This window comes from Strongylocentrotus purpuratus, unplaced genomic scaffold, assembly GCF_000002235.5.
Source record: "Strongylocentrotus purpuratus isolate Spur 01 unplaced genomic scaffold, Spur_5.0 spur5_scaffold_14, whole genome shotgun sequence".
NCBI lineage: Eukaryota > Metazoa > Echinodermata > Echinoidea > Camarodonta > Strongylocentrotidae > Strongylocentrotus > Strongylocentrotus purpuratus.
The window spans coordinates 22,254,656-22,278,192 of NW_022145599.1; the positions used below are offsets into that span (position 1 = coordinate 22,254,656).

Sequence of the window (23,537 nt, forward strand, 5' to 3'; positions counted from 1 at the left end):
CGATACAAATTATTCAATTTACCTGTTACAAATAATTGTATCTCAATAGTCAGCGTGCGAATTGCATACAGTATTTGTTGCTAGGTAGGACAAACATTATGCTTTGTTCTACATAGCAAAATAATAATAATGCAGCTTGGATTTTGACTTTTGAAAAAGAAGACTAACGTCAAATGAAGAGAAAAGACTAAACATTTTCTTTGTTAATAAACCGACTATAGACTAAACTTAAACCCCATGTCGGTTTTAAATCAAGTTATAATACGGACCTCAATAGTTAAACCGTAGTGTAAGGACCTATTGTGAACATTCAACAAATGATTGGATCCCTTCAATGATCAGCTTTAAGCTAGACGAACGTCACAAACACACATCTTTCATACGATTTTTTTTCTTCAGTGAACTAATCTGCGGCAATAACTACTTAATTGGTCCTTCTCCAGCCCGTTGCATCAGTGCGGTAACCCTGCCATGAATATGTTTTTGCAACCAGCAACTTTTACATCTGGTGCCTACGAGGATTTCTTGTAAAGGTATACATGACTTCACCATGTATTAGCCAGAGGGTTTGAACACAAGTTTTTCGCAAGCTGAGCTCTATCAACATGATCAACAGTTCATTATCAGGTATCTGGATAAAGTAAAGTATGTGAGCATGATTACAGTACTGTTTTGTTCGAATGATGTTGAAGCTAAGTTCTTTACGTTATTATCACATTGTGTTCAGAACTTCATGAATGCATGTCTGAAATTCATCATTTCCTTAAAGTAATCATGCTTAATACATAAGTCTTCGTCAAGCATCGCGTTACACATTACTTCATTCATCTGTTACGAATAAGAGTGCAAATTGTATAGATTGCGTTTCGTTAGGTAGGGGAACCATAATTAGTCAGGCACAACGTCGGAAAACCGAGAACAGGCGACTTCTTTGAAAAAGGGGGAATAACAGACAGTGAAAATAGAGCCCTCTTCGTTCAATGCAAGGCAGTCTGTGCATAAAGCATGTGGAAAGTCAATGTGCTGTTTATATCTATTTTTTAATGATACTATGGATATATTCCTTTCAAATGTTTGCCATTTGAAGGTACTTTATCAGACTACATATTAATGGATTTTGAAGTCAAGTTGAGCCGCAGCATTTATTTGTCAAGAAACTTTCCCCATGCCTTTTGCACAATGCCTTACACTGAATGATGAGGGTGTTATTCCCTGTTTTCGAAGAATTTGCTTGATCTCGTTTTTTTCCGAATTTGTGTGTGACTGATAATGCTTGCCCTACTTAGCGACCATTTATGGTGAACAATGCAAATTGAATAATTTGTAGGGAGGGATTTAACAAAGACTTATGCATTCCATATGCATGTGTTACGTTGTGACAGCCTTGTAAACAGGCGCAGCCGCAATATATTCGGTAACATTCACACCCCACTCCGAGAACGGACGGACCCCATGCGTGTTACCAAAATGTCCGGTAAAGGGGTACTTTTCGTGCGACAAAGTCCGGCCCGAGAATTGTAAAAAAAAAAGGGGTGTAAAACTTTTCACCCGGAAATTTCTTGAAAAAGTTTTTAAAAATTATTCCGAATTTAGGGGGGTACATTGAGCATTTTTCATGATTTTAGGGTGGTCTCCAAGGCAGGAAAAGCCCGCGAAAGGGGGGTTCGGAAATGTTGGCAATCCTCAGATAGGGGGTGCTTTCAAGAAGAGGGAACACGCATATGCGTATCCTAAATAACACTGAGTGGGGGGGGGGCGGGCATTCACATAACTTCTTTTTTTCGTCATTTGCCCGACGGAAGACTCCTCCTTTTCGGCATTGGACGCGCTACGTAAAGATGACATTGTCCAAAAACTATTATGCTCAAACATGGAGTAATGGCATAGTATCCCTCCCTACATATTCGTTTTCAGCAACTAGCTGACGGAATTCACACTCACCACCCGCCAACACACATCAACTCACTAGCACTTACCTACTTACCCCTACCTATACGTTTGAGAACTAATATCAAGATAACCAATTAAGACATGTGAACAAATGATTATAATATACATGTACAAATCGGTATCTAAAAAAGTCGTTTTCAAGGTGGCTTAGCACAAACCTGACGTATTAATAGTAATACGTGTACCTCTTTCACGTCAACTACTGTCAGAAATATGTTTCTACCTAAGCATCCTTGCACCTTTGGGGAGAGAGATATAAGCAGGTCAATTGTAGTATCGCAAGGTATAATCATCAAGAGAATTACAAGGTCCAAAAGACCTTCTAGAATAGAAGAACCCATCTACCCGACCAGCATAAGGATCAAAGGAAAATTCGGAATGGGTTGGGGCATCTGGTCGACTGTATCGACATTTTGCCGAATATTTGTAACAAAGCCCCCCCCCCTACACCCTGTCTATCCGTACAAAATAAAGAAAAGAAAAGAACAACAACAACAAAAACAATTACAATTGGCAAGGTTGGTTTTGTTGCTGTTATTTCCTATAAGGAATTGGCCAAAGGTGTTTGCGCAATATTTGTTTACAGGACAAAGCAATTTCGAAACCATATACATTGGCGAATGAATACCCAGCAGCCTTTTTGGAATGTCGAACGATGAAAAGTCTAGTATAATCACAATAAGCATGTTATTTTCAATGTCTAGAGGCAAGCGTGTGCTTTGGGAGCAGCAGATGCAAGTGTAAATAGTTTCCACATTTGTTCCTTTATTAATTGAAAGCCAGCATTAAGTAGAAAATGTTAAGTTGACGTAATAAATACTAAACAGAGAATTTGTTATGATGTCAATTACCTAAAAAAGTACTGTTGAATTAAAAATATCTACACTGACATGACATTCATTTTGGTTTTGTTCTCAATTTACTACACATAGATTGTAATTAAACACAACACTAGGTTTATAAAAAAAACGTATTTGTTTTCATCGACCAACTTCAAATCGCCAGTTCTCCAAACGATAATATCACGTTCAGAAGCTCAGTTGATTGAAAAGTGTTCTTCTTTTGGAATAGGATCGGCCATGTGTTGATCAAATACCAAATACTGTCATTCACATTTTCGCTCACTTTACTTTGAGCTATCTTCTTTGTTTACTAATTTGTGTAGCCATCATCATGATCAAGGATGATGAAATGTTCTTTGCTTCAAATAACAGCTCTAAAATATTTTCTCATCCTAAAAGAGCATAAATTAATTTCAAATGTTTACACATCCGTCAGAAAATCGAATACCGAACGACTGTCACGTTAAAATGGTAACGCCCACGTCAGATAACTGCATCACTTAGTATTGACATCCACTGCGGTCATTGCTCTCATACTATCCACCAATATCCTGCTTTACTCATTTTTCTCCTCGTTGTACACAAAACGACGTGCCCTTCGTTTTGGATAATTTTTTTTACTTAATTATCCATCGACTTATCCCGAGTCTCGAACCGCAGTCCTCTGCTCCTTATCATGAAACCATCATGGCATGTGGCAAAACCTTTTCACAGTCTTCACGAGTGCGCAGTGTATGCCACTGTGCCACAGGAGTTCGTTGCGAATTGCGCATGCGTTGCCAATGTGTGACCTCACTATGACCTAAATGTAGAACAAAATAAGAAGAAAGATTGAAATGTTTGGATTCATTATGCACCGGGATGTTATATGTTTTAATTATTTTATCCTGCCAAAGATTTTTCAAATTCCCTCATTATCCTATTCTCATAATTTGATCTTCTCTATTTTAACCACTTTTTAATACCTATCTTTCACCCCGTGTCTCTGTCTCTATTTGTGTCTGTAACTCCTTAATATAATTAATATATCCCTATATAATTGCTTAAATCATTATATAAAATTATATCGCGTTAGATACCCTTCCCTTTTTATTTGTTCCAGTATAGTCTTCCCCTCGAGTGCAAAGAAATGTTCTTTATGGGAAAAACAGTACCATGCCGTGTGACTTCAAGGAAAGAGTTTTGGAAAATGTTCAACGTGCTCACTGATTAAAAGAGAGCGAAATGATGTTCACACTACATTCTGCCCGCATCACGGTGTGACTAGAATGTGTGTCTTGATATATTTCATACGATAAACGATGTGAACCCTGTGCTTTATCCAGGCAATCTTTTTATTCTGATAGAACGCTATTTTTTCTACACACGCTACACACGCTACACACTCCTATCCCGGAAGTGTTATTTTTTTTCTGCGGCACAGATTGGGGTAGGTGCGTGTTGAGCCTACGGGAAAGTTGAGGGTTAGGGTTAGGGTTAGGGTTAGGGTTAGGGTTTAATCAAGACCTCTTTTAAGAAAAAAGCCCAAATCTGTGCCGCAGACTCTACGGAATAGGAGTGTGTAGCGCCCTCACGCAAGTTACCTGATGCGAACTTTCCCATGATGATCTGTCCCGTGAAGTAGTCCCTGCTCTTGGTGTTGTAGTCCCATATGGAGACCAGTAAGCTTACGTCACTCAGTGACGACGGCGTCACATGGAAACTGAAGGTCTCGTTAAAGACGGGATCGAGAGTGTTCTTCTTGGTCGAAGTCTTCTTTGTCTTGATCACCTTTTGGCCACTAATCATCTGTAGCTTGACAAACGGATCTAAGAGACAACACAACAGACATCAAGATAAGGACACATTTTTTTGTATTACTCAGTACATACAAGTAACCAGAATGCCATATGCATGATAACGGAATAGCTTTGCCTATTTTGCTACACTTCTCCATAGAATGGATTGCTGTTATGTACCCTTTAACTCGCTTTCGATGTCATTTGGTGATTTCCAAGCTCGTGCGGTAGTCCTGTTTTGTTTTCGATGGTATGAGCTCTTTAGTAAAGCAGTTAAAGGAAATATATCAGTCTGTGTTGCTAATTGCGATGACATCATATTTCTTTGCTGTGTGCATGGAACATACCCAATTTTTTCATAGATTTAAACAAGATGGGGGTAATGACCTTATCCAATAGTTTCTTACTTCTATTCTGAAGTTTGGTAAAATAGGTAAAAATTTGTTTCCTACCATGCACTGCCACTAGCATTCATAGTTTTGTATAGCTCATATTGGTTGAAATCAAATTGATACATTAAACTATATTTTCTTTTTTTGTGATACTTCTATGATATTTTTATAAATTTTAAGTCTTTCATTATAATCTCTGTACATCTACTATTTGAGGAACGTATATATTTAACAATATTTCCCAGCTAACTTACAATTCACAATCATATTTTTTTACATTTCTTTTACATCAGTGTTTAAATATGCGATTATAAATGGTTGGTGTATTTTGCTTATCTTGATGGAAATATCGTATTTAAATGTTAGACTCATATAACCTCGGCCTCAATGATAAAGATCTCTTGAAACGTGTTTTAAAGCATCCTTGAAACCTTTTCGATGACATAATGACGTGAACAAAAAATCAAAGATCGCAATCTGGAGAGAAAAAATTGTTATGGAAGATATATTTTGTTATTACTGGGTCAGTATAAGGAGAACAATAGCGGTAACCTTGGACAATTTCAACTGACTTACATTTCTTTAAAACTATGTTCTCTTACAATAGAGATGAATACACCGTTTTCATTTGCGATTATTTGAGAAATACTCTTTTTGATAGAACTCTGAGTGGATAAAAGCACTCTCAATAATATATAGACCTTTCATATTATAGCTAAAGCATTCATTCCTCAAAGTGGATGCAAACTCGATTTACAATTCACTTTTGTATTTCCTAAAATGGACAAAACGTCCTTTCCAAGAAAAAAAAACCTTTTGCCTTACCCGAACCTCCGACTATATCAGTCTGCAACAGCTGTTTGGCTTTGATGACGTCAACATTGAGCCTACCTGCACTGGGTAGATAGTTGAGAGATAATAGTATCTCGCCACGACCGGGGTTGTTCTGGGGTAGGAAATGAGATGAATTAAATGGTCGTTAATAAACACGCTTGACTTGCGATTATGAAATTGATGCTAATGTTCGTTCGCAATGGGAAGTCGTGGACAGCTGGAGGTCAGAATTAGCATAAAAATCTGTAACGTTATATTCAGATATTAAAAATAAACTGAAATTTACAACAAATTATCTGCATACATTATAGTTTAATCCTTGCTTAAACCTCCATGGACGTAGTGGTATCCTGGCCCATGAACGAGTAGTTTACGCTCTTGTACTCTTCTTTTGATCTACGGTGGAAGTTTAAAACATGACCGCTCAGATCTTAGTTTATATCCTTCGTAAATATGACTAATGCGTGTAGCGTCTTAAAAGTAGAGAATAAGGGGCAAGCAATTGCTACGTTTTTTCTAACATGTTAACTTGTAAAGTGAACTCTCGATTGAAAATTCGGAGGTCGTGGGTTCGAACCCTCTGTCGGCACTGCTCAAAATGTTATCTGTCACGTACTAATCTACATTTGCCACTCTAGACCTAGGGGTATGAAACCGATACCGCGCTTATTGCTTATCATGGTTTATGACCTATGTAACCCTACCTGATTTGGTGGTTGAAGGGGTTTCCAGTAATGGCCCCCCTTCACCAGGTTGAGTCCCGCCAGGGGTACAGTGTGCTGTCCTATAACACAATGCCTGCTGAACTTATCAAAGTCTTGTACACTCAAAAGCAACATCCTCCGCTGCGCCTCTTGGTGAGGGATATTAAAACAGAAACTCTCCTCAAAGTTGGGATTCTGTGTTTTCCGTTTCACCGAGGTCTGTCTGGCATCTTTCTGATCAGGTAGGAGGCATACCTTGACGTAAGGGTTGGAATGTGATAAGTCTTGTTTGGAGGAGTCGTAGAACATGGGCGGTGGAAGGTCCCTTGCCTTGATGATCCGGACGTTTAATCGTCCCTCGTTCACCTCGTATTTGAGGGCGTAGTGGATCTTACCCAATTTGAACCTTGCCACTTTCTCTTCGTCCGTCAGATCTTCTTCATTTTCATTCACCTCGTATAGCTTTGGTTCTATTTTATCAGCTTCACCGAATGATGAGAGATCACTCGTATATCGTCTCGTGAGCGGCCTCGGCTGGACCGGTTCCTGGCTCATATTAGGAGGCCAAAACTCAATCGGTTTCATGTCTATGACGGGGACTGGGGTGCTGCTACCCCGTCGGTACCCCGAACTCGAATACTCCGACACCGGTGTCGAACCACGACGCGATTCACCGCACGACGATCGTCTCGAGCTGGTGGAGGCTAACCTCGAGTGTGATGTCGATGATGGGATGTCGCTCGAGTAACCAGGCGATATAGGCACGTCGACGTTGTCGTCGTCATCAAAATCGTCGGCGAGGTCTTGGAAGGATGAGTGGTGTGGACGGCAGCAATCACCGCAGCAGGCACGGCAGCAACGAGCACCACAGCATAGAGTCGCTGTTAATTGCCATAGTATACCACCACCGCGGTGCTGTATCAAAGAAAAATAAAATAACAATAGAAGTTTATATCGGTACGATTATGATAAAGATTTACCGTTTTCCACAAAAGTGATATGGTAATGAAAAAACTGCCTACTTATTTATTAAAATTCTTTCAAACGTATTCACAGTCGAAATAATACCCGACCATGAATATTTTACAAACATCTGACACCGACAATATGTATGATAAATAGCTTCATTTTACCTTAAAAGATATCTAACTCATTTTTTTATGATAGTGGAAAATTTGATGGCTCGATGCAATAATGGGCTACCCTATATTTTGATTTAAACTAGTTTTCATTAAACTCCATCTATACCCCCAATCTGTTCTTACACGTTACTGTAAAGGGACAACATTACCATTAAAAGGCTTTCGTATTTAAATGTAGATAATACATGCGGTTCATACATGTAGTTTGCAATGAAGGTCTCAGAGTAAGAGTGAATACATTATTTTTGAAGTAGACAGCTTTGTGACGCAAAAGTGTGAGTTTTGGGTACTGCATATGGTTTAAGTTGCATGAAACGTGATGTGGGCGCGTTTCTGTGCTTCAGTCGGAGAGGGAAGTGTTTTTTTTCCAAGATGTTGATACATTTGAAACATCTTGGCTGTTCATGTTACAAAATGAATGACGCATCTGAAAAGAAATAAAAGCTTTTCATGCTAAAAAGCGTGCATCTGTCCTTCGTGACAAAATAAAAGCTTATCAAATGTCACGTTGATAATAAATGTGTCTCCTTTTCTTCTGCTTGTGAGTGCAAAGCAAAATCGAAGCGTCAAAAAGGGATTTGATCCCCGCCCCTCCCCCTCTTCAACTTCAATTTCCCTTCACAGTTTATACGAGCAGCGTCAGCATTCTCGAATATAGATAGGAGCTGTGCTGTATATTTACAATGACGGTCTCATAGTGGGTTTCATGCTAAAAAGCGCGCATCATTCTGTCCTTCGTAACAAAATAAAAGGCTGTCAGATGTCACGTTAGTAATGTGTCTACTTCTCCACGGCTTGTGTGAGAGAAGAAAAATGGAAGATTAAAAATGGGCCCACCCCACCCCCTCCTCCTCTTCAACTTTACTTTCCCTTCACAGTTCACCTTTAATAGCGGCGTCAGTATTATCAAATGTAAAAATGTGCCATACTATTAATAACAATGGCGGTCTTAGAGAGGGTGCTGGGATCGTGCCCCCCTTCTGTTATGCCAGCTCTTACACACGTACACGTTGGTATAAACCACCCCTATTATCAAAGCATCCTTAATCCGCCCCTAATTAATTTTGTTCCTTTTTTATTCAGTAATAAAAACACAAGTGATTGTAATATGATGAGCAAGAAGTGAGAAAAAGAATAATAAAACAAAAAACGAATGAATCGTTAAGAATAGCTCTGTCATCTCACTATTATAGAATTATCAGTATTTTATTTTTACGTGCATATATATATTTATATATATATATATATATATATACCTAGTAATAATGAGATTCATGCATTTCCAATGACCTTCCTGTTTTTTTTAATGAAACTCGAAGAAGTCAATGTTATTATAGGAAATAAAAGTTAAAATTGTGAAAATAGAGAGATGGATCATGAAAACTGCCCTGTCCGCTTTCCCTCCCTCACTCTTTTTTTCTCTCTCTCTCTCGCTCCCTCTCACTCTCTCTCTCTCTCTGGCTGTATGTCTGTCTGTCTCTCTCTCTCTCTCTGTCCCTATCTCCGTCTCACTCTTTCTCCTTCTGTACCTACATATTTCTTTCCATCCTACTCTGTTCCTCTCTCTCTTTCTCTCTCTCTTACTCTGTTTCTCTCTTTTTTTCTTCATTTTGTTACTCTATTGTATTTATTTATCTCCGTCACTACCCCAAATCATGCATAGGTGAGTAAGCACACAATAGATTAATTAAACCCTCTCGCTTTCTTTCTCTTCCTTTCTCTGTCTATATCTCTCTAGCTGTCTCCCCTCATCACCCTCCATCATACCTCACAGACTACGCTCTTGATGACATGGAATTGAAATGATCTACTGATCGATACAACATGACTAATTCAAAGACCCCCCCCCCCCCCCCACCCTTCCTCCTCCTCCCTCCCTCGATTCCCCTCTGCTCACTAGATCTTCTCTGTCTTTTCCCACCCCTTTACCACATCTAACAGTTTACGCCCCTGGCCTAGTCCTGAGTGACGTACTGGTCGGCACAATATGATTGAATGAAAGGACCCCCCCCCCCCCCTTCTCGTCTTCTCTCTCTCTCTCTCTCTCTCTCCTTCTCTCTCTCTCTCTCTCTCTCTCTCCCTCTCTCCTTTTCTTTACCCCTTTCTCTGCCCTCCGTTTCCTATACCACATCTAACAGCTTACGCCCCTGACCTAATAATAGTCCTGAGTGACGTACTGGTCGGCACAATATGATTAATTCAAAGGACTCCGTGTGTAGTAATTCAATCATGGTTTGTCTATCTGATTAATGCATGTTCGTCTTCCTTCAGCAAAAGTAAGGACCCAAAACAAAATTTTACAGCGGTGAACAGAGAGGCTAGAGGATGGCAAGGCGGGTATGGGCAGTAGGTGGGTCGGCGAAAGTATGAAGAGAACAGAAAATGAGAAATAGCGAGATGGGGAGAGAGACGATTAAGAGAGTTATGGGAGAGCAATAGAGTGCGGGAGAAAGAGAGAGAGAAAGAGAGAGAGAGGTAAATACATAACGACTTGTCATGGTAGTACATTGGCAAAAAGACAAACACATGTGTGATGAATGAAAAACATATTTTCCGACAGAACACTTTGTCAGCTATAAATACACCAAAAGAAGGTATTTATGTATCGACTAGTACGAAGAAAGCATACACGGAAAAGAAATTCGGTTTTATTTTTTTAATATTTTTTAAATGACTACAGGTGCAGGAATTTTTTTTTTTTTTTTTAATCTTACACATTATCATGATAATGAAGGAGTAATTGGGACATTATACAGATAAGGACACTATTCAATGCCGACCCATCTCTATATTCAGTTGTAGCGCACCGAAATTGCCTAATACATATTGTCTTTCAAGCCAGTTTGCCATGATTTTCAAAACAATGTTTGATTATTTTTCATATGTTTTGTTGAATAATTTACGTCAATATTATCAGCTACGAGTTTACGTTGTATAGTATTCCCACGGATAAATATCCCACTGTAAATGTAATACTGTTGTAATGGCACATTTAACTTGTTTAAATATACATTTATCAGGGTTCATGCAATGGAACACACACTCAAGAGACGTTTGTTCTCCTGTTATTCCATCATCAAAAGCTACGCATCCCCGAAAATGCACGTAGGTTCATGTGCGTTGTACCCAAGCACATACGGCCCATGATAGAGTTTGCAAAAGCCATAGGCAAGTCTACGATTGATTGCAGTATATTCTTGAAAAGAGGAATAGATTTAACCGTCTCGTTTGCCAAAGAGTTGGAAATATCTAGATTAAAAAGGAAGAAAATGGATCGGGATAAACATATGCAAAAGTAGATGGCCCGGAGGACCTCAATTCGTGAGCAACCCTTCTCAGTAAAGGTCATATAAGTCATAACTCCACCTTCTATATCCTATCCCAGCATAGAGATTAATGCCATCCGATATCCTAGGCCATTCTCGGTGGCGTAAACCCGGTCATCATCTTATAAACAGAAGCTCCGTTTTTCAGCCTTCGGACATAGCGGATAGGAGTGTATATGCGTCGCTGAAATATCCACCCTTTAAATCTAATAAATGCTGGTGCTCCGGCCTTAAATTGCGCGCAGATTTTCTTGCCTCTAGCTCTCTTATTATATATATATTGAGTCTCTGCTAGCCGAGAGCCATCTATATGAGCCAAGGAAAACTAATACGACAGCTATCATGGGCTAAAGGGGCGCTTGGTTCCTACTTAATCCGAAACCAGGAGAGAGAGACAGAGAGAGAGGGAGAGAGAGAGATGGGATGGAGAGAGATTGATTAAATACTATTATGAAGAGGAGCACTACAGAATGAAGGTGTGAAAAATGCATAGCACGAGGGGAAAGCACACACACACTTACACTAATCGTAAGCCAGATTGACAGGCGCTAAGACTGACAGACAATACAGATATTTAGAGGAGTGTATACTAGTCGTAAATGTTCAAGTAAATTATTCTCAAAGAAATTTCTGTGAGCAACATTCTGCCACATCGAGGGCCTCTCTCTTAAATATCTTTCTTCTTCTTTTTGCCCCCTTTTCTCCATATACTTCTACGTTTTCCTTTTATTCTCCTCCTTCTTCTTCTTCTTTTTTCTTCTCCTCCCTCTCTTACTCTCTGTTCCTGTTCTGTCCCGCCTCTCTCTCTCAACATATAACTTCACACCTTTTTTTCTTTCTCAGGCATTTGTTTAGACTGTAGAAAGGATCACTGAATCGGACTGAACATGATTTGTCAGGTAATCATGTAACATAGTTATTTTAATATCCTTAGAGGCATCGTTTTAATCTTAAATCTGAGATGCAAGGCCCTACGTGTTATCAGTGTCTGTGATATGGTGTAATATTGAAGCCCTACAAAATTTGCGCTTAAAAATTTAAAAATCTTAGAGTGACCAGTTTTACCATACTCATTTCCCCCAAAAAACTGTAGTGTTATAAAAACCGTTAGGAAAACGAAAAATGAAATTTCGAATTCCAATCATAAATATCTTGATAATCAGATTTGCTTGTAAAAGTCATAGGATTCCTGACTGACCTAAAGGTTTATAATTATGATTGCAGCATTAGCTAAATCCAGGATTTTGTTTAGAATATGAGGCAAAGATACCCAATCCCTTCAATATCCTTAATACTCTAATCTCCTTGACCTAAAACTAGCACATGGTTATTGTTTCACATCTACTCAAGATAACGCACACCTTTCTCTCCCCCTCCCCCTCCTCTCCCTCCCTCTCTCTCTCTCTCTATCCCTCTATCTCTCTCCCTCCCTCATTCTCTCTCTCTCACCCCCTCTCTCCCTCTCTGTCTCTCTCTCCCTCTCTCTCTCTCTCTCTCACACACACACACACACACACACAATTCTTAAGTTTATCCTGTTCTCGATTTGCACTATCCTCTCTCTTTCTCATCTTCACTCATATTTTCTCATCCCTCTATCTCTCTTTTTTTTCTCACTTCTTTTCAACCAACACTCACTTTCTCAGATTGTCACCACATGCGGCTCGACAAGACGGTGTGAAATTCCTCACTCACCTCTCTACCGTTGCACCACGTCTGCTCCAAATCTTCGGTGTAGGTGTGAAGGAATCGATGGTCTGCTTTGTACAAATATTCACCCTTTTATTTCCTTACTCTGGCATTTTATATTTTCTTTACAATTTGTATTTGTTTTGAAAAATCATTCCTCAACACCGAATTTCGTTGCAAATTGCTCGACCCCTCAACTTTAGGATCGTGATTATGATGTCGTATTATGTTCTAATGTTCTAATATTAAACTGTATAGGGAATCTCATTGGCTAGTTTTGAAGGATTTTGATGCACGCACTTCTTACATTATATATTTTATTATCTAATTCCTCCGCTTGGCAAACAACTGTGCTTGAGCACGGGTTATCGGGAAGCAGCAGCATAATCAGAGATGGTCTATAGCTTAGAGACACGAGAAGAAAAAAAGACAGGAATAAAATGTAAAGAGATCTAATCTCTGTCTCTGATACTTCAGTCACATCGTCTAACCGATTCCAAACCGACTGATTTGTTTTACCATTGGGAGTGATGTAATTTTGTTTTACTGTCTGTAGTTGGCATATGTCGAGAAGCATTTTATGTTCCTCTCTATCTATTTCACTTCTTTAATTGCGACCTATCTCTCTCTCTCTCTCTCTTGCTATCGTGCTCTGTGTGTATGTGGGTGGGTGAGAATGTGCGTTTGGATGTGTGCGTATATACCTCTCTATCTCTCTCTCTAACCCTCGTTTTATAAACTCCTTCTTCACCCGACCTCCTTCCTCTCACACAAATCTAACCATTCTCCATGTCGCGATGTCTCATGAAAAAAACTTTAGCTACACCCTCCCTCTCCCTTATCCCATACACCCACTCCTTTCAAATTAGTTCTCCTGCTCCTCCGTCTCGAGAAACCTGTCAACGGCATGTCAAATTAATTTGCATGGATGAGGAGAAGACAGATGATAATAGCAGAAGAGACTCGCCATGTCCCTCCGATCTCATGACGTCAGAGTTCTCTGATGCTGGCCGCAGGGCGAGAAACCCAGGCGGATTTTATCTACCATCCACGATCGAGCTCAGTCCATGCACGGAGAGACGTGGGGATTCTGTTTCTCAGGTTTTCTGATTTGCAGTTTTGTCTGTCTGTCTGTCTCTCTCTCTCTCTCTCTCTCTCTCTCTCTCTCTCTCTCTCTCTCTCTCTCTCTTTCTCTTTATCTCTGTCTCTGTCCCTCTCTGTCTCTTCTGATCTTTTCCCCCTCCTCCCTCCACATATTCTTGTTGGTCACTGTCTTATTGTAAAAATCTGCATGCAAAGGACGAAGGGAAGTTTGTAAATGAACTAGATATGATAAAATGTTGTTCTCTGTATTTCCTTCCAAGTGGCCCCAAACATAAGAATAAAATCTGACGCCCCCCCCCCCCCCCCTTAGGTTCGGGTGCAGCGGCCAGACGACCCCCCGCCCGACGACCCAATCTCTACATGGGCAGTGGTTGACACGCTGTGTGCTCAACCGACCGTGAGATGAGTTTCTCATGGGATGCATTATGCCATCACGCTGTGCTCCTATGATATAAGAAGCAGCAAGCGGGCGGATACAGGCTCCATAGGTCGTCATCGATGTGCTCCGTGCGGAATTAGAGCGAATATTGGGATTTTCATGATATGGGAATATCACCCGGATGATCAGGGATGATGGTTGGAATAAACGAAATGTTGTATTTTACTGCCACCTCGTACTGTTTCCTGTGTTTTCCTTTATAATTATAACCAGCATCATCGATGGAGCTACGAGGGCAGCATAATTTTCATTGGGCAAAAATAGAGCATGAGCGTGAAGAAAAGGGGAAAGGCACAATGAAAACATGAGAAAGATGATACGACCCTCACCACCCTCTCCTCGTGTTATGGTGTTGTTCTTTCGCATTTATTCCACCTAATAATGCGTGCCCCTCCCCCCCCCCCCGACGGTTGGACCCACGCTACACAACTGTCAAATGAGGCTAACCGTTGAAACAGTACTGCTTTAATCGCCGAAGGCAGAGCTACATCAAGCCTCTTTTCAAAGTTTTGTATCATTTATGGAAGAGTTAACAAGCATATCGTCACTAAGTGTATATATAAGGTATAGAACAATCACTATCTGTTCATGAAAAAGTATTTTGTTCTAATTTCCAAATTTCACCTACGAATATTTACTATTCGAGAATTTTCCTAAGCCCTTGTGCGAGTTTTTATATATTGAATGTAAGAGCACAATATTGACCTTAAAGGTAAAGACCAGTAATGGTCATGCGATTGCATTGTGAAAGAAACGTTGTGGAAACGATCAGAAAAGGTTGATCATCTAGCATCTAGCATCTGCAAGGTTATGGAATCATCAAAATGATAAGAAATTTGGCCCATTCTTCGTAAAGTTACAAGCACTATACACAGAAAGATGTATATGGGACTACCCTATCTCTCTCACCAGACCATGAGAGAAATAAGTTTACCAAATATATGAATTAGTAGGCGGTTTCCCGGCAAATTTTTTATCATCATGTATTAGTCAAAACATATTCTTTCACATGATTGGTAATGAGAGCTTCCATTTCATTTTTTGAAATTGGGGCGTTGCCAATACTGGTCTTTACCTTTAACGAAAATCGAATTATTTGTCTTTCAAAATGATTTGTTTTTGTCTTGCACGGATGATTAGCGTAACCATGGTAACCAAACCATCAAAATTCTGTCATAGGAACACGTCAATAGGAAAAAGGACGCCACAAAGAAATGCTGAATGCACTTTCCTTTCTTTCACGAATTGGAAAAACGGTAGATTATGGCTAAATATTACCTTCCTTCATTTAAAAGGCAATAATAATGGTGGGTCCAAGTTAACAAGTTCACCCTAGCATATAGTAATACATTTTGACTGTTTTTATTTATAAGTAGGCTGTAGATCAGTTCTGAAATGTTGGGAGTTTATACGTGACCACGGTATACAAATTTCTTATTTATACCGTATCTCCCCCCCCCCCCCCCAACAAACAAAAAAAAAGAATAGAGAAAGAAAGAAACCAAATCTTATTTTTACCGTTTCATTCCAATGATACGAATCTCCTGTTTTCACTGTTTTAGTTAGTTAACTTTCGTTGTATATTTCACATTGTTTAAGCGAAGTGGAACATCGGGAATACACGCCTTTATTACAGTCGACTTAATTAAACACGGAAACATTAATTATAGGATACATTTTATGATGGCTATAGTAATCAGCTTACTGCTGTGTAACGACAGATCAGTTCGTTCCATATGCAATAATGACGTCACATACAGGCTAGTACTAACAAATACACGCTTGGTAACGTTTAATTCCTTTTTCAATTATGTTTTCCTCTTATTTTACCCCTTCTCTCCCTCCCTCTGTTTCCTTCTCTCTTCACATCCCCCCCCCCCCATACGCACACGAACACAATCACGCACATAACACCCCCGTCTTTCTCTACAGGAGATAAAAACCAAGTGACATTCAATTTATTTCTAAATTATTCCCCCCCCCCTTATTTTTACTCTTCCCACATCTCTCTCTCTCTCTCTCTCTCTCTCTCTCTCTCTCTCTCTCTCTTTCTCTCTAAGAGATGACACCGACTGTTAAAATTAAATTAGTTTAACCCGAGACAAAAAGTACATACTATGTGATATATAAAGAAGAATTTTACGTACTGAAACTACTGACTTTAATCTTGAAAATTTGTTCAACACTATCGCGATCAACCGAATGTAAATGTGCGTTACTTTTTTTAATGTATGTACATTACAATGGCATATTACAAAATCATGACAAGATTGCTATATAGGTAATAGAATAAGACATTGATATTGACCTTTAGGTAATATTATGAAAGTCTGTGCTAACTTGTTTTACCGAACTCTCCTATCTGCCTTTGACTGTTTGTTGTCATCGTCAGTCCCAAACACGAATTCCATGTCGAGTTATTCAATTACATGTTAACAGGATTAACATGACGAGGTAGGATGATGGGGAACGGACGGTCAAGGCTTTACGTCTTGAAAGATGCGGATTCATGGACCCTCTCACATTCCCTCGCCGTGTCCTCTCCCCCAAGCCTCCCCTTCCCTACCACGCTCTCTCTGCTTATATGTCTCTTCACTCTTTCTCTGTCTATCTATGTTTCTCTCTCTTTCTCTCTCTCTCTCTCTCTCTCTCTCTCTCTCTCTCTCTCTCTCTCTCTCTATAGATATAGATAATTATATATCTAAAATGCTAAGAAGAACAATGTCCAACGAGATGTACAGTGAAAATAGTAGAAAGTATATCAATACTCAACGCTAGATGGAATACACAAGAGGAGTGGATTGAACTTTCTCATTCTCATTCTCATATTCTCATTAGGTGTACACACACACACACACACACACATTATATATATTTGTATTTATATAAACATATGTATGTATCTATATATATACATATACATACATACATACACACATACATAATGGGAGCCTGCTGAGGCGAAGCTTGCATTTGTCTGAGGGTGTGTACTATCTGGCGTAGATATGAACCAACTCCGTATTTAAAATGGATTTTTTTTTCTATGAGCATCTTCTCTTTCTCTTCTCCTTTTCTGTCTTTCTCTCTCTTTCTCTTCCTCTTCTCTCTCTCTCTTTCTCCTCCTCGCTATAATTTTTTTTCTCTTTGCTCTTCTCCTCTCTCTCTCTCTCTCTCTCTTACTCTTCTACAGATGAAAACAGTTTTGTTTTTAAAATGTATGAGTAATGATTTAAAAGATGAGGGCCTTTTAGCCCAACTGATTTTCTAGAGATAGAGAGAGAGGAAGAGAAAGAAAGAAAGGGAGAGAGAAAACGAGATAATGAGTAAGATAAATACAAATACAAAGTGAGACATAAAGAGATAGAATCTGAGAGAATGAGGTAGTGAGAGAAAGAGAGAGAGAGAGAGAGAGAGAGAGAGATGTATTATACATGTATAATGATATTGGGCGAAATCTGAAGCCAGGAGATACACCGGCAGGGGCGAATCGATAGCGCTGAAGAAGAAGAAAGCTTTATGCATTTCTTAAGGCCAATTAACGTGCAGTCAAGCATGATTACACCAGGTCGCTGCCATACCGATCGATCGGACCAAACCCTGATTGATAGGGTTAACTTTACCCCTTATCCACCGTGTTCACACTTTTAAACAATTAGTTTCATGATTACTCATCAATGATGTAATCTATAATGTGCGAAATGCACTGCACGTATAACTAGGTAGCCTGGGAGGTGTTTTACAAAGATTCGAAGTTGAATTTATCTCTAAGTTAGACTGAACGTTTATGGAAAGACGTTAGCATCTATGACAATATTTTGTAAAAGTTATTTTAAAAGGCATAAAATGTTGATTCAAATCATTCACATTGTCTATTATCAAGGAGATTTCATGTTCTTGATGTCGAATTTATTTTAAAAAATCTAAAATACTTGAATTTTCGCTTTTGAATATATTCAATTTTAAGGCTGCAAAGGCTCCAACTCAGGGATGAGTTCAACTTGGCATCTTTGTAAAACACCCCCAGAACAAACAAAACTTAAGAATGCACTTTGACTGCAAAAGTGAGAGCCAGTCCGGGATTCGAAAGCGATAACTTCCTAGTGGCAATCTTAGTTGGATATTTATTACGAAGTCGCACAGTGAACAGTAGCAAGAAATTTTGTTTTCGATGATTTCATCAGTTAATAAGGAGAAGCAGTTTTACTACCACTTATTGACGGCGAGATTTTATCTAGAAAAGCACTGATCAAATACATATTTACTCCCTAGCCTTCGCTTATATATCTCAATAACGGAGAAATAAATACCATAAAAAGTGACAGATCGAGTTAGATTCATCATTACTTTAAACTGAAAGACCTAATAGCTGGCGGTATTTCAAAGCAAAGAGGATAGCAATAAATCAACTATTCGGACAATCCAAAGTTTCGAAATTATGGATGGCGAATAAATCTCTTGGTCATAAGCAATATCGTTAATCAGATTCTGGCACTACTTCGAAGTTAATCCGTCAAACTGTAAACATTTTAATGCCAATCAAAGAAAAGGTTAAAGTTTGGTGAGGATAAAAACAAATTTTGTGAGCTTTTTCTTTCTTTGCATGTCAGCTTGGAATTTATTTGTCCACTGCGTGTGATTTTCAAAAAGAGTGGGTCAATTCCTCTTTAATTTGACCTTTTAAAATCTCACTCTACACGCCTACGTCAGTTCTTACGAACTCCATCATCAGCCTTTACTAGTTTCTTTCTGATAGTTTTTTTACAATGCAATCGCACGACCAGAACACAACTTTATATTTAAACAATTCACAATACATGTATATTCAAAGACCTTGCAAAAGTACATGTATATAGACTAAACGCATTTGAAACATGAATCCGGGCATTAATTTTGATTGTGTGAATGCAGCCAGGGCAATGAGATATTGTACATGCATGTCGCCTGCAGCCAGAGTTCGAGTGGAATTCATGGCCATGCCAATGAAGTAGTTTCCTACAAGCATATATCTTTTCTAAATAAAGGGCTCTTGTATAGTTATTACCCACAAGACCTGCCCTGTCATGACTTGTCTACATTAACTTATACAGACCGTTCTCCTTCTTCCTTCTCCTCTCTCTTGCTCTTTCATTCATGTCTCTTTTCATCCATCGCCCTGTCTCTCCCCTCTCTTTATTTCTCTCTCTCTCTCTTTCTCTCTCCTTCTTCCTCCTCCTCTCTCTTGCTCTTTCATCCATGTCTCTTTTCATCCACCCCCTGTCACTGTCCCTCCTCTTTTGTATCTCTCTCTCTCTCTCTCTCTCTCTCTCTCTCACCGACACCCTCTTTACCCTTCTTTCTCTTTCCCTCTCATTCATTCCTGTCTCCTTCTCCCTGTCTCGCCCTCTTTCCACTATACCCTCTCTATTCCTACTCTTTAATTCTCCTCATCTATACCCATGCTGTATATACCTCCATTCATTAAGTTAGTTATATTCATACCTCCAAAGAGGATCTCGACCAAGGTTAATGCAATAATGATTCATTGAGAAAAAAAATACGCGTGCAACTGGAGTGTGGTTTCCATTAAATATGGAATGTCTTGTAAATACAAAATAGTATGTGGGAGGGAACAGTTTCTAACTACAACTAATGGCATATAAGTTTTCTCATATTACCTATAATATTTCATACAGTTTTCATTATGATGATAGGTTCATAACTAATGAAGTTATGATGAATACCTTTCATTCAGTCTAGTATCATACATAATTTTAATTTTTCTTTGAAAATACTTTGTCATTCAGCCTGAATACTAGAAATGCTGCAAGGAAAATCGATACTTCCAATTCGGTTTTTCGACCACATATTGTGCATTTTCAAAGCAACTTCTTATGAATATCATATTAGAACCTGCTGTGTGCTGCTGTATACACAACTGGTTATTTATCGTGATTTTTCAGGACTAATGCAAGCGCTTACAACCTTCCTAATGAAAAGCTTATTCCATCAGAAAAGCTATAACGATCATTGCATACTATGGCGTACCGGAACAAACCCTACTGAGTACTCAGAGATTATTTGATAACCGAAAAGAATGATCTACAGTTGCTATTTTAAAAGGGTAATCAGGTTTAGTACTTGTATGGAAGATATATCAAGATAGAGATATATCTGGTTATATCTGGTTCCTGCTAAAGTTCATCAATGACAAAGAAATCATTATCATCATGTATCGGTTTATAGGCGAGAGTACACTACTTATACATCTGTATCGATATCATTGAACTTTCTTACCTTGAATGTATTCTTGCGCAAGTAAACAAAATGAGCGAGTGGCTCTTCAACATTGAACGAATTGTCTGTGGCTTTGTTCAACAGACTTCTGGCAAATATTTCCCCAGCAATAAGTGAAGAGTTATAAAGTGATCCCCGGACACCAGACCACTGCCCGAAGTAGGGTGGATAATGTATGACCTGTCAGACTTGTGCAACACGAATCATTTACACAACACTACAGTGGCTCTTAAGAAGGGGAGTCGGCAAGAGTTTACAAGGATATTAGTTTTCAAATGCAAAGTGCTTGATGTTTGAGGTAAATTTGTACGGGTATACAAATGAAAATTTTCAAAAGACTTAGGTTTTTACTGATATATTAGCCATTACCAGGGAATGTTGTTGTCACCGAAGCTATGTCTGTGCAAGAAGTTACCAGTTGCTGGTAACTTCTTGGTCTGTGTTACCCTATATAATTATGTATTATATTTATACACGTTTTTCTTTTAGGTCTTTAGAAGGTTTTATTGTACCTTTGGAGATCACGTTGTAGGGACGAATTAGGGAATGAAACGTAATACTAACAAATGGATGCATGTAATTAGATAGTTATTCACGTATTTTATGGAGGAATTAGGGAATGAAACTTAATATATAAAAAAGGATGCATTTAATTAGATAGTCATTAACGTTTTAGGGACGAATTAGGAATGAAATAAACACTAACAAATTGATGCATTTAAACAAGTGTACCATTCAACTAGTGCCATTTTTCGTAACATATGTTTCTCTTAGATATTTAACCGTGTTTTTATGTTGCTTCCTTTAACTGACAGTGTTAACTTCAAGTATTTTACAATACTAGTGAAACCTCATCGCATATTCAACGTCATGTTGCAGGTGTCATGGCAACTTTCATCATCTCTCCCTCTTATTACTTTTTTATTTAGTAAAACTCGCAGGTCATACATCTGCATCTGAAGCCACCTTCTACATCAATTGATACCGTGTTCTTACAAAACGTTGGAGTTAATACATTATCTCCACGTTGAAACACGCCAAGATAAACATATCGAAACGAGGCAATTTTCTGCCCGTGTTCTGAATATTTATTTGGATTTTGTTGTATTTGGGTTTCAAAAATCAGATGAAATCCTTTATCTTAGGCATGTAAACGTTAGTGAACTATTTTTTTCAACTATTCGATTGCTAAGACTTATTTTTAGATCATTTTAGCTCCGATGTTATAGATATTGATTGCACTATATCAAATTCAACTGAAAGAATCTCTTAGTATGATTTTTATCAAAAGAAATCTGACTGAATTTGGTGGTTATATAGATAAAAACCGTTTACAATTTTTTTTTTTAAAGAAGAATAAACAAAAGTGCCCTAGAGCAAACATTGAAAAGTTGTTAAGAAAGAAAAAAAAACAGTAGTTCAACATGACGTTTGGTGTATGTCATGATTAACAAAGACAATTATTTGACCTTGGTCTTTTTTACCATTCTACACTTAGAGCTTAGAACCGAGTATCAGGTTTAACTAAATTAAAAGATTATTGTTCATTCTTTGTGTTAGTTCTAAGATGTGACGCATTATTGGCAAGTTAAAGAAGATTGATTTCTGGGAAGAGATGAAAAATAATTTGAAAGCGTTATCATTGTTCTTATGCAAGTGTGGAAGAACACCAGAGTAAAAAGTATGACAAGTAACAGCTTAAAGATGAGGCCCGATTTTTATGCCACATGTTTGTGTAGTCCCATATGCATCTTTCTGTGTACAGTGCTTGTTACTATACCTAGACTGGGCCAATTTTCTAAACATTTTGGTGACTCAAGAAACCTTGCAGTACATACCAATACTTATATGCTACATGATCAACCTTTTCTGATATATTCCACACCGTTTCTTTCATACTGCAATCGCATGATCAGAACTCAACTTTATTGACTCAGTATTGCTGAAAGTAGCATGCACTCAACACAGAAATGAGTTTATGGGACTACACAAACATGTGTCATGAAAGTTCGGTCCGAACACTTAACATAAATTTCTTGTCATATTTCAAATATGATGACATGTGTAGTGCCATCCTTTTCAGGAGATATTGTTTTTATGATAATGTAAAAATCGCACAAATTATTTTGTCATCGTTCCCTCCAAAACTCACCCATTACGCAACAACAATGACCTGGGTCACAGTTAGCACAGAAATCAAGAAATACAGCTGTTCACAATTATGTTCAGTATTGGGCCATGGACATAATATGAGCCGATTATGCAGTGGGGTCCATGGAGGAAAGACGGGTATATGAATCGCTTGGAGTAGTAACTGTCGCAGGATGATTGATGAGAGCGAGCTTTGCACACCAATTACGTGGGTGAGTCTGAAGGGTAACACGAGAGGGTTGCAAATAGGTCCTAAAATGCATCACAACTGAAATGTCTTTTTTTTTAGAAAGCAGTTTTGATCATGTATATTGCCCTCTCTGGAATTCTGTTCGTATCTGAGAATGAATTAAGCGTGTCTGGAAGGCGAGTTAGTAGCAAACAGTTAAGATACACATAAGCTTATAACATACATGAGCAGGATAGCAAGCATATAGGGTGTTGTCGGCGTAGCCCCTACCCCCCCCCCCCCCCCCACCCCACCAAAAGGTCAATACTACTATTAGTTTTCGGTATTACGCAGAGGAGCTCACGTACATCCACCTTCATCCTATATTATCAATTTCTGGTTATGCCACTGATACGCATGCCATTTTCTGAGGGTTAATTCTATTACGTATGAAGCAATATCATACATTAGCGGGACATTTACAAGGAAAACAAAAATATCATGCACAAAATCAAATGCTGTGTAATCTTCAGTGCCATCGAAACAGTGACAATTTGATATTTCAATAGTATGCCATATTCCATTACTTGTACAACTTACAAGTCTTATGTACCTTTTAGAAGTTTCTTGTTTTCTAGAATACATATTTTATTTGTTTTGTTGGTCTACTGGGATGACCACTTGAAGGCATGGGCGTATCGACGCAATTTCGTCTGGGGATGACGTCTCTTGCCCGACCGTCAT

General features: G+C 38.7%; 1 protein-coding gene across 1 annotated transcript; it reads right to left on the minus strand.

Moving 5' to 3' along the window:
• Positions 1-1,762: 1,762 nt before the first annotated feature.
• Positions 1,763-23,537, minus strand: LOC582960 (synaptotagmin-17-like). Its single transcript, XM_030985149.1, has 5 exons — positions 23,463-23,537; positions 6,501-7,415; positions 5,788-5,908; positions 4,376-4,600; positions 1,763-3,594 (listed from the first exon to the last, which is right to left on the minus strand). The coding sequence occupies exons 1-5, from the start codon at positions 23,535-23,537 to the stop codon at positions 3,467-3,469; spliced, it is 1,464 nt and encodes a 487-aa protein (XP_030841009.1). The 3' UTR covers positions 1,763-3,466.

Bases quoted from the DNA above. Each gene is read 5' to 3' on its own strand.
- LOC582960 (XM_030985149.1), bottom strand. From the start codon at position 23,537: ATGACGGTCGGGCAAGAGACGTCATCCCCAGACGAAATTGCGTCGATA. The intron at 5,909-6,500 runs GTAGGGTTACAT...TTCCTACCCCAG, and splicing joins CCCTTCAACCACCAAATCAG to AACAACCCCGGTCGTGGCGA. The intron at 3,595-4,375 runs GTAACTTGCGTG...TTCTACATTTAG, and splicing joins CATGGGAAAGTTCGCATCAG to GTCATAGTGAGGTCACACAT.